The 19,126-nt window shown below is 38.4% G+C and overlaps 2 protein-coding genes across 2 annotated transcripts in view; one reads left to right on the top strand and one right to left on the bottom strand.

The window, feature by feature from the left end:
• The window catches only part of SNTB1 (syntrophin beta 1), a 226,486-nt gene extending 221,679 nt beyond the window's left edge, over positions 1-4,807 (top strand). The window contains exon 8 of the mRNA XM_044743794.2: positions 2,444-4,807. Coding sequence (XP_044599729.1) covers positions 2,444-2,536 — 93 coding nt within the window. The 3' untranslated portion in view covers positions 2,537-4,807. The remainder of the gene's footprint in view (positions 1-2,443) is intronic.
• A 12,850-nt stretch (positions 4,808-17,657) lies between these two features.
• Positions 17,658-19,126, bottom strand: part of MTBP (MDM2 binding protein) — an 85,457-nt gene continuing 83,988 nt past the window's right edge. The window contains exons 21-22 of the mRNA XM_014855295.3: positions 18,559-18,624; positions 17,658-18,001 (exon numbers count right to left, since the gene is read on the bottom strand). Coding sequence (XP_014710781.1) covers positions 17,963-18,001; positions 18,559-18,624 — 105 coding nt within the window. The 3' untranslated portion in view covers positions 17,658-17,962. The remainder of the gene's footprint in view (positions 18,002-18,558; positions 18,625-19,126) is intronic.

Below are 19,126 nucleotides of genomic sequence, written 5' to 3'. Positions count from 1 at the left end.
TTGCTTGCCATTTCTATTTGTCAGCATGTTTTTCCACCTTCTAACAAGCATAGTTCTGGGCATTTCTCAGGAAGACATAGCATCTCATTCAACCTGAAGAATGTAGACGTTCAAGAGGACCTTGATTTTGTAATAACTTAGGTCCTCCCTAGTCACCCGGTTAATCAGCAAATATTTATTGACTTCCCCTTGATAACAGGGATGGGGAATATGTAAAATGCAGAGATAGATCTCAGTTTTAAAAATCCAGTAATTTTAATTCCACTACAGGCCTTCCACAATCCCTGCTCCCCCCACTCCCATCTCTCCACAGTTATTTCAGTCATTTCTCCTGTGGGATTATATTGACAGTGCTCTGAAAACCATTCAAGTTACCTAGTAGGAGTTGACTGATGACATGGCGACGTCCATGTCCTGTGGCTGACAGTTGATCTGAACTCACTTCCTGAAAACAATTTCCAGCTAGTCATTTTTCTGACCTTTAAAATGGATCTGCAGGGGCCAACCGGGTGGTGCAGCGGTTAAGTGCGCATGTTCTGCTTCAGCAGCCTGGGGTTCACCACTTCGGATCCCGGGTATGGACATGGCACCACTTGGCACGCCATGCTGTGATAGGCATCCCACATAGAAAGTAGAGGAAGATGGGCATGGATGTTAGCTCAGGGCCAGTCTTCCTCAGCAAAAAGAGGAGGATTGGCAGCAGTTAGCTCAGGGCTAATCTTCCTCAAAAAAGAAATGGATCTGCAGAATTTTATGGGATGTTGTTGTTGTTATTGTTGTTGTTGTTGATGATTTGTGTGTTTCAATCAGTAAGTTTAGCCTGAAGCCCCAGTTTGGAAATAAGTGATTTGAAAATCCATTTTACTGAGAATATTTGTAGTTCAGTGGCTGCTCTATCAATCACCCAGCCATGTACTTTTTCCTGAAGGTGACTACACCCTAGCAAAGTGGGAAAGGACAAGGAGCAGTCTCCTGTTTTATCCTTGACTGAAAAATTTAAGGCTATTTTTGCCCATGAGGAAAATCACTTACTTTTAAACTTCAGGCTTTCTGCCTGTAGTTATGACCTGACTTGAAAGATCCAGGAAGAACTGACTTCTTGCTGCCAGTACATTAGGCTGATAAGCTCAAGTTCAGATCCAGCTCCTCCAGGATGTAGTTAAGCAACCCCAAGAGGCGGGTTCCAGGCCTTTCCGGTGTGGGGGAGGGGAGCAGAGGTGAGTTGTAGGAAATGGATTAAATTGAAGGTCAAGAGACCCAAGTTCTCTTTCTGAGTCTTTTAACTACCACACCAATTGTCTTGGGCAAGTCCTTTTATTTCTTTGGATCTGAGTCTTTCTCATCCATAAAATACAGGGACCAAAGTAGGTAATCCTTAGGTGACTCTCAAAAGTTGCATTCTGTGCTAATGAAACAAAATATTGTGGTTAAGCCTTGACTCTGGCATTAGACATGCATTTGAGTCCACACTTTATCTTTACTGTAAGATCGATGATCTCAGAAAGCTTTATAACTTCTCCACATCTTAGTTCCCCGTATAAAACATAGAGATAATAACAATAGCTATCGCATAAGGATTTTGTGAGAATGAAATAAGATAGTGTGTGGAAAATATTTAGCACAGGGCCTGGTGCATGACACATAAAATCTTAACTTTGCTAGATACTATTATTATGCGTTCAGGTTGTTACTCCTCAACGGTGGCATCATCAGAGCAGAACTGGGGACAGCAGATGAGATTGAGAACAACTCCCTCAGTTCTCCTGAATTAGGTCAGGGGATAAAAACTCAGCCTGACTCTTATGCTCTGACCACGTGTTGGCTCTGTAGGAACACAACAAGGAGAAGACCTGAGGAGGGGCCTTAACAGACACGTGATGTCCAGAGTAGGACAGTGAGGACACAGCTGCTTAGCAGCACGGGTTCTGCGTTTTAGAATTTATAAGCAATTTTCACAAACAGTATCTCATTTAATACTCTAATTACCCCGTGAGTTAGGTAAGACTGAAAAGAATTTTAAGTAACTTGTCCAAGATTACACATCTATAAACCTGTTAGAACCAGGACTCAAACCTGGTCATCAGATGTGAAATTCTGTACTGCTTCACACTGTCCCTAACCCAACATAAATAATATCACTATTGTGATACCAAAAGTAAATGGTTTAGACAGTCAAGAAAGGCAACCTCAATATTTATGCTATTGGTATATATAAATTTCACAGAAGCTATTTCAGAAAAGAGATATATGAGATGTAAGGAGTAAGTTCAAAGAGATTTTTTTATCTCGTGGGGTGGGGGGGGGGGCAAGGATTTAAAAACATAATTGCTCCAGTTAACACTTAAAAGCAGGAAGTACACAGATCCGTTTGATGTGTAAATCGCTATTCTGTATCAAGCATTAATTTAAAAATCTCTCATGCTCTCTTCTTTTTCAATTTCAGCAACTGGACCTTCATTCCTGCCCCAAGCCAATTGTTTTCATCATTCATTCCTTCCTGTCAGCTAAGATTACAAGACTGGGCTTGGTGGCCTGAACAGAGGGGCGACTTGCCTTTGAGAAAAGGAAGGCTGCGGTGCCACCAGAAAGGGTAACATGAGACATCAGTGCACCAGCTATAGCATGCCACAGTCAGCTTTACAACCCAAGGGTCCCGTGTAACTATCCCAGACTGCTCTGTCAATTTCATCAATTACAAGGGGGTACCCTGAGAAAACACCGCAAGGAACATCGGAATAAAACTGTCTTTTTAGAACAGTCAAAGGGTAAAGAAGTGAGGGAAATTGGAAATACACAGCATAACTTTTAAATAATGACAATCAAGGACATGAAATTAGAACAGCGTGTGCAGATCTTAATCATACCAGGTTCTAGGCAGCTGGTTCACCCAGGTAAGCAAGGGATGAAGAGATGAGAAATGGGCGTTTTCCCCTCTTTCCCCCCCAGGAACAATGATCCTTTGTTTTATTGTGACTTATTTCCTACTTCTAATTGAGTTGACTTTAGCTGGTAAGGAAAGGAAAGTACTTCAAATGGAAACCCACCTTTTATTTAAGTATGAAGCAGCTTTACCTTTTCTTAATGAATTATCTTTCAGCGATGTAGGAAGATTCTGAAGTGTTCTCATTAGCCTATGCTGGGCGAGAATTAAATAAAGCATCAGATACTGATCTGAGCTGTAAGCTGGTGGAATCTGAGCCGAAGTAGACTGCTTAAATTGCAAAGCTTTGCTCAAGAGTGCTGTGCGTGGAAGATGATTAATTCTGGGGCTGCATTCACACCAAGGTCTGCTATCTTAGAACCAAGACTGATAGCTTTATTTATAGGAAGCAAATTATGGATATTTTTTAAAAGATTGTCATTTGCTATATATATAGATATAACAACTCGTGTGGGGTTAAATAATTATCCCTGTTTTGTGGTTTTCAGTGGAAGTGCTGAGCAATTTATTGACTCTTATTTCTGCCTGTGCTTGTATGCATGCATTTTCGAACCAGTAATAGAGCAGCTTCATATAATTCTGAACGATGCTGGGGTTTATGCATACACCCAGCATTATAATCAGATGTATTGATAGCATCCAATGCTCTTTCGGAATTCCAAGGAAATGATATAATGACCTGATATTTTTCTACAAGAATATTTTCAGACACCATATAGCGTATTACTGATTTACTGCTTTTGTTTTTGTCTTTCAAAATGAATTCACTAAAAATACACCTATTATTTTGGAATCACTTTCCTCAAACCTTGAAAATTAGTTCTAGAATTTCTGTAAGCATTTGTAATCTTTCTTTCCCCTGTAGTTTACATAGACAAACGTTCTGGGTTAGATTTGTGTGTTTGTTCAGAATCATATTTTAGCAAATACCTATGCAAACAGCTTTAAAAGGTGAAACTGTTTTAAAGGAATGTGATTTTGCTCACTGAGACGTATGCGTTTATTGAGTTGCAGAGTTTTATTTTAGATCAGTGTTGCCCCATAATAGGTATCAGGGAATGCTAGTTCCAAAGGCCATTGACTGAGAGGTGTTTTGAGGTGGGGAAAATAAGAGGTTTGGTAATCAAAAATGTTTGTGAAATACTGAGTTAAGAAATGTTCAACAGATTTCATGATTACAGGTCTCCTCGCTTTCATGCACATTGTGGTTCTTCTGGGGGGGTCCCCTGTGTCATTCCTTGTGCTTACCTCCAGAACTCCTTTCTACTGGAGCATCTTGGGAAGCTAGTGTTTTAAAACAAAACAAGACTAAACACAGTGGAAAGCACAGCTTTAGGATATTGCTTTTTGTTTTGTTTTGTTTCCTGTTTTAAAATGCTCAAGAGTGAGTCCCAGCCTGAATATTGGAGGAAAGCTTTGATGCATTTGTAAATTATACTGCACTCTTTCATTATATATTTTCAAAAATCACTGGAATGTTGTTATACAAGAGAATTATACTTGTGTATTGTAAATAACATATTAAAATACATGTATTAATGCCAATAGTTTAATTCAACAATATGTAATCTAAGGTGCTCAGTACTACATGAAGTATGAGTTAATTACTCATAATTAAGTTGCAAAGATCATATATATTTATAGACAAACTAAAATGATCGTAATTACAAATATTATTTCTTCATCACTTAAGTTTTGGACTGATTAATATCTGGGTGGGGAGTCAACAGAAACTACATTCTCTGCATTTATAAAATTTTAATTTAAATATTTATATTTTAGAAAAAAATGTATTTGAATAAAATTAATGCATTTTCTGAATTAAAAGGTGTTATTAGCAAGAAATAGAAAATTTTACTAAGAGAATCGTGTATATGAATCTTTTTTTTGCCTCCAAGTTAAAGTGCATCGTATCAGAGTGGCTATGATGAATCAATTTCAAATACTCATTTTTCCTCATTGTGAATTCAACAAGTTACAATGACTTTACACTGTAGATTTTACTCTTGTCTTGATGTGTGTTATGAATGTTGTGAATGACAAAACTCATATGTCTGGATCATGCCTGGGTACAGCCAATGAATCAACTCAGTCATTTTAGGGAATTTGTTTTGGTCTAATTCACTCTGTGTTCGATTGACTTCTTATTTGAATGGATGAATTATTAAATTCACAATGTTTGTGCCTTTAGGGGCAAACCAATACAAATGAATAATGTTTTAATTTGTACTTAGTGGGAAGCTGCCCATTTGTTAGTAGATGTGGTTAGCTGAACCCTTTGGTGTGGTGACCTATCTTTAAACCATCCCATAGGGATTTGAAGAAAGCCAATAGGAATATAGATATCAAGTTTTTTCTGACCTGAACTAAGTAGGAGAAACAAAACCATAAACCTATTAAAAAATGCCAAGGCAGAGGCATTTAATTAATTCTATCAATTGATGGAATTAAAATGCTAAAAAACATATGCTCCTTTGTCCAAAAGCTTGTTGACCCTGCTTGGTTGAAGTCAGAAGGAATGGTCTTAACAGTCAGAAGGATTCTCCTAAAATTAATGATCATGGCCTTTTGGGCCGTTGTTTTACAAATATTAGATATAGTCTATCTTGAAGGGCTTGGAGCAGGCTGGGGTGAGAGAGTAATTTTTGAATGTACCTTTAGTTAAAAAAAAATGTGCCTATGTTTATAGCACCATGGATATCATGTAAAATTTATATATGAATTAAATAAATATTCACCTCCAAATAAGGTGGACTGGTTGGTGGTTTCATGATAGCTGCAGAGGGCTATGGGAGTGTGCAGACACATCCTGCTATTCTCTCCCTCCAAGATTGGCCTCGGAAGGTGCTAATGGGTAAAGGGGATGCCACTAGCAATTTTTTTTTTTGCATTTTTTTTGTGTATAGTTTCAGGATGGGTCTTCACCTGGGGCTTAGGGATCTCATTTTTAACCAAGTTTTCATGGGATTAGACTTGCACCCCAAGCTTCGAATACTCTAATTCTCTGTAGTACTAGAACCTGGTTTCTCTTTAAATTGCGTGTAAAAAATGTAACAGGCCAGGGTTGAGAGGTCTTTCTTACTACTTGAAAATTTAGTAGTATTGAGATTACATTTAGAACTGTAGAATCTCAGTTTGGAAAAGGCTTTAGAGGTCAGCAAGCACATTATGCCCAAAGTTTATTTATAATTTTAGCAATACTACTTTAGTATCTTAGGGTATATGATTTGCTAGTAATATAGCAACATAGTATATTCATATAAAAATGAATGTACATCGGGGGCCGGCCTGGTGGCACAGTGGTTAAGTGCACACATTCTGCTTCAGCAGCCCGGGGTTCACTGGTTCTGATCCCGGGTGCAGACATAGCACCGCTTGGCAAGCCATGCTGTGGCAGTGACCCATGTATAAAACAGAGGAAGATTGGCACAGATGTCAGCTCAAGGTGAGTCTTCCTCAGCAAAATAGATAGATAGATAGATAAAAATAAAAAATAAAAAAACATTTAAAAATGCATGTACCTTTTGACTCATAGGTCAATTGTATCCTAGAATTATATCCTAGAGATATAATTGTGCAAGTGCACAAAGACTGGTGTGTAAGGATCACCTTTGCAGTATTGTTTGTAACAAGAAGCTGAAAATATCAATGTGACCATCAAAAGCTAAATGAATCCCGGCACACTGATGTATTAGAATATTCTAAAACTGTTACAAAGAATGTCCATTTATAAGTGCTAATATGGACAAAATTTCTAAATGCAAGTTATGCAAGATGCAGATATAGATATTGATACATATATGTATTCCATTTGTTTTTTAAAAAGTGGTTCTCAAGAAGAGTGGCACTGGCAGGGCATTTTGGCAATCTGTGCTAGTGTTGTATGCTTGTCACGATGATGGGGGAGGGGCGCTATCAGTATTTACTGCACAAGAGCCAGAGTTGGTAGACTTCCTGCAATGTGATGACAGTCCCCACATCCAATGGAACCATTGCCCACACAATTTTTGTGTCCTCTGAGTTATTGATGTAGGTGAAAAAGGTTTGTAATTATCTTGAGCCTAGACCCTGGCTATATTTTACATATGTAAATATTTTTTTGACCGATTCAATGTATTCTCAATTTTCTAGGTGACTACCATGTATATGGAAGAAAGACTGTGTTTTTGTTTTGCTCAGGGCATTTTATAACATATTTTATAAAAACAAGTCACTGGTAGCAAGTGTGTATATGGTACTTGAGTCACCAACAGAAAACACCTGACTACTTTTATATGTGCCTCATTCATGCTGAATAGAGGTCAAAGTCAAATATTTGACTACTTCTTTTGTCTTTTAGTGTGTTGTACCCCAGCATCTCCATATTGAAATGCATACTATTTTATTATCATTACTTCTTTATCTTACAGTTAGATCAGTTAAAAGTCCTGAGGGCATGTAGGTTATATTAATGTACTGGGCTCATCCTGTGGATCTGCTCAGCTTCCCTCAGTGCCATCATCTGGTCTCTAGACTCTGAGCGCTTACACAACCTTAGGCACCACAGCCGGCTCTGCTTGACCTTTTGCTGCCACTTAAAGCCAACTAATTGCTTGCCTGGAAATGCTGCCTCCCCGCACCTCTCCTCTTGGCTGCTGCCAGGCAGGCTAAGGAGAAGCATACCTGAATTTTTGGTTCTGTTATCAATTCCAGACTTGGATGAAAAGCTATCCTGTAGGGCATAAGAACTGGTGTCCTGAGCTGCTGCTAAAGGTAATGACCCGAGCAACCCAGAACTGTGGGGGATTTAAATCCTTGTGGGGCCGAAAAGGAGATAATAATAGGAAGGAGCCAAGCAGATAACTAATCCTCTTCTTCCTCCTTCCTGAGTACTTCTCTGAGACGTGGTTGGTTTCTCCGTACACCACATATCCTGAGACATCCCGTGTGACTGAGAAGACACACTGGGATGACACTGGGATGACACTGAGAAGACACTGGGTGACTGGCTGTCTCTGCCTCAGGAAGCAGTGGCCAGTGCAGTCAGCTCACCTGGTCTAGCTCTGCTGCCTTCCCTGACTTTCCCCCCTTTTTTTCTTCACTCTCAGTGCCCTGGAAGTGGATCTTCCAAATAAAGCATAAGCACCCGATCCTTACCTCACGTTTCGTTTTCTAGAGAACTTGGCCTAAGACCATTATTTATTAATTTCACCTCATGACAGCAAAGGAGACATTAAAAATTCTTCGTATAAAAATGGTGTTGGGTTTGCTCAGTTGAGAAGCAGTGGACATGGGTAATATGCTTGCACTTTATAAAAATGTTTAAAAAGATACGTTAAAAAAAAAGGCCTCTTACTGTCAGTTACTGTTGGGAAATGGGACCAGGGACCATGGGTATGACCCTGATATTAATACACCTCTGTATTACCTGAATTTCTTAAATGTGCATTTTAAAATTCCCTCTTAAAAAGATTTTCTTTTTATGGGTAAATAATGTCCTGATAATGGCAAATAATATTTTTAACCTGTTCATAAAATCTTGAAAAATAGAACCATTTGAATATATGACCAGAAACTAATTGTCATGTTGCCCGTGGTCTTCTGAATTACACTAAATTTGATTTCACTAAGGGAAGCAAATCCAATACCTCATTAACATGGCTAAGCCATGTCCAAGGAGGGATGGAATCACATTTGTATGATAACAGAAAAGCAGTAGGGACCTCTATCTTGGGCTTTTATCCTCTATTCATCTTTTTCCTTGGACATAAAGCCTTTTCTTGGAAGAGTATAAGACTTGATACTGAGAACACTGCTCAGACAGTGTCACAGCAAGACGAGGAGGACAGAGGTGGAGGATGGAGAAAAATAAGAATGCCCAATGGGAACAAGAGACAGGAGTGCGAACTGATACACAATCAGCCCACCCACTGAGGAAAAGGCACTCCATGGACACGGCCTCTACTCCAGTCTCAGAGGAGGAGCCCGTCTGGCTCTCGCGCTGGGCCGGAGGGCTGCGATTCTGCCTTGGCTTGGACCAGGGTCTGGGAATGTTGATAGAAAACTCTGTTCTTCTCAAGTGTTCTTCTCAAGAAACAAAGCTGGTTATATTTTCAGTAACTTTCAACTGTAATTCTTTGGATGAATAAGGCCTACTTCCTCCCAAGAGCTCAAAGGCAATGTCCAGGAAAGACCCTCACTAACGCCTCACTAATTGCAGTTTCTCTGCTTCGTAATTCTCACCTGCACAAGGGGTGAAGCAACTGCTTCCTTTGCAAGTTTTCTGGGTCTCACGAGAGAGGCAAAGCCAGTCCAAAAGGAAGCTATTTCTGTTTTTCTTCAAGTAGGGCCTTCAAACTGAGGTGTTAATAAATGAAGTTTTTTGCAACTTTCCTTCTTGCTCTTGCCCTCTCAATGAATTCTTTGATGTGAATGGAACTTAATGTTTATGCAAAACAAACCACCTCACAACCTAGTGGCTTAGAACAAGCCATGTGCTATTTCTCACTGTTCTGTGGGTTGGCTGGGCAGTTCCTTGCTGGTTTTGCCGGGGCTCATTCATGTGGCTGTGTTTAGCTGGAGCTTTCTGTTGGACCGGAAAGGCCAAGATGCCTCACTCACTGCCTTGCAGCTGGCGTTAGACGGGGCACCTCAGTTCCCTTCCTTATGGCCTCTCGTCGTCTGGTAGGCTAGCCCAGTTCCCTTATGTGGCTCTCTTCCATTCAGGGCACAGTGCTACAAGAGCAAACCAGAAGCTGCAAGGTCCTTGAGGCCTAGGCTCTAACTCACACCATGTCATTTATACCATATTCTACTGGTCAAAGCAGCCACATTGCCAGTCCAGATGCAAGCACTAAGGAAATAGACTCTATCTCTTCACAGGAAGAGCTCAAACCTTGGAGGCCATATTTAACCTACTACATGCCACTATCCGGCCACAATAATTTTCACTCCTTCTACATGCAGAATGTGCTCATTTCTTCCCAATATGGGCTAAAGTCCAGTATTTCGTGATCTTCATCTGATTCAGATATGGTTGAGACACTTAGGGTGTGACATTTTAAAATCTAGACTATGTGACCTAAAAAATCAACTTAACTGCCATCTATAGATCCAACATACAATGGTGAGGCAGGGACAAGATAACTGCAACGGATACTTCCTTTCATTAAAGGATGAGTCATTAGTCCGCAGTAATTCTGAAATCCAGTTGGGCCCGTGTCACCAGCTCTCCCTTTCTGGGGCAGGGACTGTGAATCAGGGTTCATTTCTGCTACCTTGTAGTGGTACCCTCCTCCATTATGCTTGGATCTGCTCTGCGGGCTCTTGGCTCTGACTTCCTATAAAGTCTTTCTTTTCCATAAGAAATAGTCCATGTTTGCAACTGAATAGTCTCCTCTTGCCTCCTGCCTATTGCAATTTGGTGGCTCAGAGGGCTCTTCATTTTGACACAAATTCCTTAAAATTTTATGGACTTACTGTTGCCAAGAAAATTCAATGGAGAAAGAATAGTCTTTTCAACAAAGAGGGCTGGGGCAATTGGATACCTATATGCAAAAGAGTGAAGATGGATCTCTTCTTCACCCCATATAAAAAAATTAACTCAAAATGGATCATGGACCTAAATGTAAGACATAAAACTACAAAATGAAAAGACAACTCACACAATTTGGAGAAAACATTTGCAAATCACATATCAGATAAGGGACTAGAATCCAGAAGATATAAAGAACTCTTACAACTCAACAATAAAAAGACAAATAAAATTTTTAAAGCGTCAAAGGATTTGAGTGGACACTTCTCCAAAGAAGATATGTAATGGCCAATAAGCACGTGAAAAGATGCTCAACATCATTAGTTATCAGGGAAAAGCAAATCAAAACCACAATAAGATACCACTTCACACTTCATATCATTTGTCAAAAAGATAAATAATACCAAGTGTTGGCAAGAATGTTGAGAAATTGGAACCCTAACACATTGCTGGTAGAATGTCAAATGATGCAGTTGCTTTGGAAAACAGTCTATGATTTTCTCAAAAAGTTAAACATGGAATTACCATATAGTCTAGGAATTGCACTCCTAGGCATATACCCAAGGTAACCGAAAGCATACATCCATGTGAAAACTTGTACACAATGTCCAGAGCAGCATTATTCATAAGAGCCAAAAAGTGGAAGCAGCCCAAATGTCCATCAACTGATGAATGGATAAACAAAATGAGGCAGATTCATACATCCAGCTATAAAAAGGAATGAAATACCGATACATGCTACAACATGGATGAATCTTGAAAACCTCAGGCTAAGTAAAAGAAGCCAAACACAAAAGGCCATATATTGTATGAGTCCATTTATATGAAATGTCCAGAATAGGCAAATCCATAGAGATAGAAAGTAGCTTAGTGGTTGCCAGGGGCTGAGGGAAGGGAGAAGAGGAGATGATGGCTAGTGGATTGGGGGTTTCTGTTTGGGGTGTTAAAAATGTTCTGGAAGTGGACAGTGATGATGATTGCACAACTTTGTGGATATACTAAAACCCACTGAATTACACACTTTAAAGTGTGAATTTTATGGTATGTGAATTACATCTTAATTGAAAATATACTTTCTGGGCTTTCTGTGTATCAAGTTATAGTCCAGTCCATTAGGTGAAAGCCACACCCACAGTTCTTTTCAGGACAGGTCTCTCTCTACTTTGGGTGTCAGAGTGCTGTGGGACAACACCCTTAAGATTCTTAAAAGCCCTTTGTCTAGCTGAGTGGGTCTACTTTTAAACCATTAACTTTAAATATGGCTAAGGTCTGAATAAGGGATCATATAGCCATACCTTTGGTTTAATCTTTTGCCTGAGGCTATTTCTTACTTTTGAGAATCTTCTGATTGGAGAGACTGGAAGTGGGAAACCATTTTATTTTCTGATCCAGAATGTCCTAAGATCTCAGTATCTCCGCTAAATGCTGCTAGAAAACTGAACAATTCCTTCTTTCGTTCATCTATCTTTTCTTGTACCTTATCATATTTAGCTACATAAACAAATAAGTGGCCCCCTGACACTTTTACCTTTCTGCTTGGCAATAACCTTAACTAGATTCATCAGCTCATTAGATACAACTTCTCCTTTGCAGGTTACGCAGGCAACAATCTTGCAAAATGTACCATCATGACGTAACACAGCTGAGCTTATGGGCCTTGTGGCTCACTCTTTCCCAAGAAAGAAGGCCTCATTCGAAAGAGTGGGAGCTTTCAGAATTATTCCCGGCACTGGTAAATAACTCCCCAGAATAGCCAACGTCTAAGCTCAGATGTATTCTCCCTCTCACATACCTTTCAAGGTCCCTCTCGTGCTTACCCTACAGAAAGGCAGAGCAACTGGTCAGCTGGGTTCTCCTGGAATAGCCCCAAAGTCTGTGCAGCTGTACTTCAACCCAGCCTGCCTCTTCTTTCATAAGTTTTATCTTATACCAAGAGGTATTTGCCAGAAGTTGCTTGCTCAATGCCCTCACAGGGTCAAAAACTGACCTCAAATTTTTGCGCCCTTTAGGTCTCTCCTTTGTGCCTGCTTTCAGATTTTTATTTATTTATTTTTTTGGTGAGGAAGATTGGCCTTGAGCTAACATGTTGCCAATCTTCCTCCTTTTTGCCTGAGGGAGATTGCCTGATGTCACTGAGCTAAAATCTGTGCTAGTCTTCCTCTATTTTGCATGTGGGACACCACCACAGCATGGCTTGATGATCAGTGTGTAGGTCCACACCCGGGGTTCAAAACCCTGGGCTGCCGAAGCGGAGCACATGAACTTAACCACTATGCCACTCAGCTGGCCCCATGCTTTCAGATTTATTTGAAATATCTGTAACCACTTTTTACTTTGATACACTTTTTATGGATAGTTCACAAAAGGCGTGAAGTCTGAGCACAGCGAGGAGGTCAAGTGAAAGTACAATCTGCAAATGGAAGGCATGGAGGGATAGGGAAAGCTCGCAACTTCCCTTCTCAGGCAGCCCTACTGAGGAAGGCTCCAGCCAAAACCTCTCACCCTGACGGAGTGCAGGCTCTGCTGTAGACAATGTGGAGACGAGCTTTGGAATCCCAGTAAGGCATCTAAAAATTTAGGAAGCAATTTCTTTGATCAATCAAATTGACTGAAAAAGCTTTCCAAGCCATGATTATTGGTCCACTTTGGGGATGTAATTACAACAAAACAAAACCTCCAAAACACAAATGAATTGGAGTTTCTGTGTTTCCTTGGCAAGTAAATATCCGGGCTCCCTTGCCTCTCTCCACACAGCTCCACCTCACCCCCGACACCCACTCACACTCCTAAGGCTCACTAGCCTCACGTGGCAAGCAAAGCTGCAGTAAATGCGCCACGCTCCTGGAAGCCAAACTTGGTGATGAAAGTGGCTGGGAACTAGGGATGAAGAGTCCACAACAACGTGAAAACTTTAAGTAAGTTTCTTTGAAATTGACTTGAGGGTGAAAATGGTTGGCTATTGGTAGCTTCATATGGTTCAACCTAATACAACAGAGAATACAAAAATTTAATCATGGGGCCGGCCTGGTGGCACAGCGGTTAAGTGGGCATGATCCACTTTGGCGGCCTGGAGTTCGCCAGTTTGTATCCTGGGTGTGGACATGGCACTGCTTGGCAAGCCATGCTGTGGCAGGCGTCCCACGTATAAAGTAGAGGAAGATGGGCATGATGTTAGCTCAGGGCCACTCTTCCTCAGGAAGAAGAGGAGGATTGGCAGCAGATGTTAGCTCAGCACTAATCTCCCTCCAAAAAAAAAAAATAATCAATCAAGTAGATTGGATCTGGGGTTTCTCTCCTAATTATCTGGGCATATGAACAAAGGGACTTTGATAGGACAATAAAATTTAAAAAGGAAATCAAGGCAGAGTGATTTTCTTGAGCCAAATGTCTCAGAGAAGGCTCTAGTGTCCATGTTATACAGCATGCAATAGTTTTAAGTATACAGTTTGATGAGTTTTGATAAATGTATATCCAGTGTAACCACATCACCAGGATATGGAACATTTATATCACCATAAAAATTTCCTGTGCCACTTCCCAGTCACTCCAACATCTGGCCCCAGGAAACCATTTTTTGCTTTCTGTGACTCTGTATTTGCCTTTTCTAGCTTTTCATATTTCTGGCATAATGTTTTGAGGGTCATCCATGTTGCTGCATATTTTAATCTGTTCCTTTATCTTGATGAGTATTATTCCACCATACGGATATTTTATAATTTGTTTATCCATTCACTTGCTGATGGACATTGGGTTGTTTCTAATGTGGTGCTATGGAGAATTAAGCTGGTATGAGGATTTAGGTTCAACTCTTTAGATAGACATGTTTTAATTTATCTTGAGTAAATAGTGGAAGGGCTGAGTCATATAGTTAAGTATAAACTTAATTTTATAAGAAATAGTCAAATGTCTTTCAAAGTGATTACAGCATCTTCCATTCCCACCAGCAATGCAGGAGATTTCCAAATGCTCCAAATAGTTATCAAGACATGGCATTGTCAGTTTGAAAATTTTATCCATTCTAGTGGGTGTTTAGTGGCATCTCATTATAGTTTTAATTTGCATTCCCTTGATGACTGATGATGCTGAGCATCTTTGCATGTGTTTATTGCCATTCCTATGTCTTCTTTTGTGAAATGTTTTTTCAAATCCTTTGCCTATTAAGAAAAATCTGGGTTATGCCTTATTATTAAGCTGTAAGAGTTCTTTATATTTTCTAAATAAAAGTCTTTTGTCAGATACATGTACTGCAAATAATTTTTCCCAACTTAAGGCTTACATTTTCTTAATTTGTCTTTCCAAAAGCAGTACGTTTTAATTTTGAAGTACAATTTATTATTTTTTAAATTTATGGTTTATGCTTTCGGGTCCTAAGAAATCGCTGTTTTATTCCAAGGATGATGAAGATTTTTCTATGTTTTCTTCTAGAAGTTTTATTTTAAATCTAGGATTATGATTCATATCAAGTTAATATTTGCACATGGTGTGAGGTCATGGTTGAGGTTCATTTATTTTTCCGTATGGATGGATACCCACTTGCTCAAGCTCCATTTCTTGAAAAGACCTTTCTTTGCTCAATGGAATGTTTAGTGTGTGGGTATAACTCTGAGCTTTTATTCTCTTCCATTGATCTATATACTTATTCCAATATCAAATTGTCTTGATTACTATACCTTTTTTGGTAAATCCTGAAATAAAGTAATGTCCTCCAACTTTGTTCATTTTTTTCAAAATTATTTGGTTATTTTATGTCCTTTTGATCAGTGATCCATTCACATTTTTTGTTTATGCTCTTGCTTTCGCTTTTGGTCAGGTTAATTGACATATAATTTATGTATGCTACATTTCAAACAGCATTACAAATTTTATCCATCTCCTTGAAACTCTGAACACATCCACTTAAAGAAATATTATAAATGGTATCAGGTTTACAAGTTATCTTCAAACTCATTTTAATGTATAATATTATTAAGTATAGTAGAAAACTGGGGTCTTGGAAGAAAGGAATAAAAACAAAAGAGATGAATAAGCCAACACTTGCTGAGCTTCTACGATTAGACAGGCCGTGTGGTTCAGCAAATACAAATTCCCATTCTGGCTCTGTAACTTCTGAGCTAAGTGACCCCAGGTCTAACACAACACTTAATCCTGCTGGGCTTCAAGTTCTTATCTGTAAAATGGGAAATCTCTACCTCAGATAGTTGTTAGGAGACAGCAAACTCGTAAATGCTTAGTGTAATGCCTGGCTCGTAGTTAGCATTCAACAAATGTTAGCTATTATTATCATCCTTAACATGAACCCTGTGATGTCAGCACTACTTTCTCCACTTTTAGAAGAGGAAATGGAGCCTTTGAGTTTTTCTTTCCAATGACTACTACTCCGTTCCCAGGTACATGTTTTCAAATCGTCTGATTTAACCCTTTGTCCTTTAAAACCAACTAGTCCCACCCGCCTTACAAATGCTTATTAGTCTGACTGAATGACTGTACACTAAAAGTAGCCTGTTAGTCTAGCATTTTAGAAGACAATGTTTGCTGACTAATGTTTGTTTAAATATTGGCTCCCTCCAAATATCTTCGGATAGTGAAGAATTCAGGCAAAAAGGGGCCATTTCAAATCAACGGCTCATGAAACCCTAAAAACACTTTCTGAAAACATTAGCTTTGACTTTAAGGTATAGAAAGCCTTTTATTGGATAGGCAAAACAAGCATATGCATTAAGCAAATTTCTTTAAATGGAAGAAATAATAAAGAAAAAGATGCTAGGGGCCAGCCCAGTGGTGCAGTGGTTAAGTTCACACCCTCCGCTTTGGTGGCCTGGGGTTTGCAGGTTCAGATCCTGGGTGTGGACCCAGCACTACTCAAGGCACGCAGTGGTAGCAACCCACATAAAATAGAGGAAGATCGGCACAGATGTTAGCTTAGCAGACAATCTTCCTCAAGCAAAAAGAAGAAGATTGGCAACAGATGTTAGCACAGGGCCAATCTTCCTTACAAAAAAAGAAAAAGATGCTACATTTGACTGTATAAAAACTAAAAATTTCAGGGGCCGGCCTGGTGGTACAGCGGTTAAGTTCCCATGTTCCGCTTTGGCTGCCTGGGGTTCACCGGTTCGGATCCCAGATGCACTGCTTGTCAAGCCATGCTGTGGTGGGTGTCCCACATATAAAGTAGAGGAAGATGGGCATGGTTATGCGCTCAGGGCCAGTCTTCCTCAGCAAAAAGAGGAGGATTGGCAGCAGATGTTAGCTCAGGGCTAATCTTCCTCAAAAAAAAAAAACTAAAAATTTCAGAACACACCATAAACAAAATAACAAAGGGCTAATATCCTTAATATATAAGAACCCTTACAAACCAGTAGGAAAAAGTAAAACTATCCAAAATAAAAATGGACAAAGAGTAGACAACATATTAAAAAAAATGTTCACCCTTATTATTTTCAGTTACTAGAAAAGGAAACAGAGACTCTGCTGGGGGCGGGGAGGGGGGGGGGCGTGTAAACTGATATCTCAGAAAGGCAATTTGGAAATACCACCAAAAAGATTAAGACCCACAAATTTCACTCCTAAAAAGTTATACTAAGGAAATAATCATTGATGTACTAGGAAGATTCATTAAAGTTTTTTTTATAATAGGGAAAAAACTGAACCTATATTTCTAACAATGGGGATTGTTAAACAAATTGTGATTCATTTGTATTACACAGTTATAAGTAATGATATATGATATAAAATTCATGACACATTGTTAAATGAAAAGCAGGCTATAAATTAATACACGTATAAACACACATATATACACATATGACCTCAATTTTGAAAATACTTGAAAACTAATTACATATATATTTTAAAAATATTAATAGTGGTGGCAATGTTGGAATTTTTTTCACTTTTCTTGAATTTTCCAAATTTTCTACCATGGGAAAAGATATTTTTTTCTGGGAGTCTGTACTTATGTTATCTTCACTATGCTTTATTCTCACAATTCTGCCCTTTCTTCATTTTTGATCCCAAATAAACATTAATAGCTCCAACAGTGGTGGATCTAGGGCAGCGGTAAGGGAAGATGGCTACCTGTGTGAATTGTTTTTGCCAATATTTTCTAAGTCAGGAGCTGTCCAATGAATTATGCTGTTGGAACACATGAGAAAAGTATTGGCAATGTCTTACTCAGGACTCAGTAAAAATAAAGAGATTTACCATGAAGTAAAGAAATGTATTTTTTATTTATTGGAATAATTAAATAATCAAGAGTAAAATTTTAAACACATATATAAAAATATTAACTTTAAAAATTAAAATATAATGAAATAATAAAATAAGTATACAATTAAAAATACAATAACTGAGAATCCTCAAAACTACGTATGTAAATATAGGATATATATGAAATTCTTTAGAGACATAATATCTATTCTTTGATTAAAATTGATACTTTTTTATAATTAAGGAAGTAGTGATTAAAAGCTCCGCCCAATTCATAATTGTCCAAAGAGAATCATTCTGTGTTATTTCTTGCTTGTCTTTTCTAATTCCCATTCAATTACCTAAGGGGAGAAAAAAATATGATTATGGTACATTTCTATTGAAAACACAAGTGATAAAAAATACTGTTAAAACTTCAACAGAGTGTGGTAGAAAATTTAAAATAAAAAATACATGTCAAAATCTTAAAACACATTTTACCTTAAAAAAGGCATTTTATTTTTTAACTGAAGAGCCTGTTTTGCTGGACTTTCACTGCACAGTACAATAATTATTCTCACTGCACAAAAAGAAGATTGTTTTCTACTTTCTCACCTTTATTTGAAAATGCATTCAACGGCTCGCTACAAAAAATTTAAACCAAACTTTGAAAACCACTGATCAAAATGGACTAATTTTTCTAGCTCTTTGGGTTATTTTAATTTTTCTTTCTTAAAATAATTTTAGAAACTCTTGTTAACAGAGCAAACTATTAAACACCACTAAATACTCTGCTTGCATAAGTCTAATACGAAGTATTTTAAAGAGTGTTCCTACTACGTATATAACAGCATCTTACCTACCCTGAAATAGAATAGCAATGTAATGGAATGTAGTTTCTTGGGAATAACTTATTTACCTGTACAACATTATTGTTTGCTGTTTTCTTCATTTCTTCAAATAGACCCCTTGAAGTTTTAAGATCCTAAACAGAAAATACAGCATTTCAAAATCTGTGCATGAAATTACAGAGAACGAGTCATTATTAAACAAACTTGAGATTATCTGAGATCATTCTATAAAAAGTATCGATGTGATTTGGGAAATACCACAAAAACCCAAAGTAACAGATTATAATTTAGCCCCATCCTGAAATATCAAAATACTCTAACCAAAATTCATACGAATATCCATAAATCCATGTCACACTAATCTCATGTTCCTAAGAGCAGTGACAAATCTAAGCCCATCCTTGCCTATGAGTCTCTCCTCATGCTTCATGACTCACGAAATGAATGTACAGTCTGCATTTATTTTTCAGATAAACTATCTTTTTTCCCCCTCTCTTCTTTTTGGCTATTTCACTCCACCACAAAGAGAAAATGACACAGGAAAGGAAACAGAAATTTCTGACTTTTGAAAAATTAATGAATATATCGAATTAGACTACAAAGCAAAAAAAAAAATAATAATCTAAATGTATTTAT

The sequence above is a fragment of the Equus asinus genome, chromosome 12 (genome assembly GCF_041296235.1).
Source record: "Equus asinus isolate D_3611 breed Donkey chromosome 12, EquAss-T2T_v2, whole genome shotgun sequence".
Lineage (NCBI taxonomy): Eukaryota > Metazoa > Chordata > Mammalia > Perissodactyla > Equidae > Equus > Equus asinus.
Note: the sequence above shows the minus strand (reverse complement) of the source record. Positions and strands in the feature narration are given on the sequence as shown.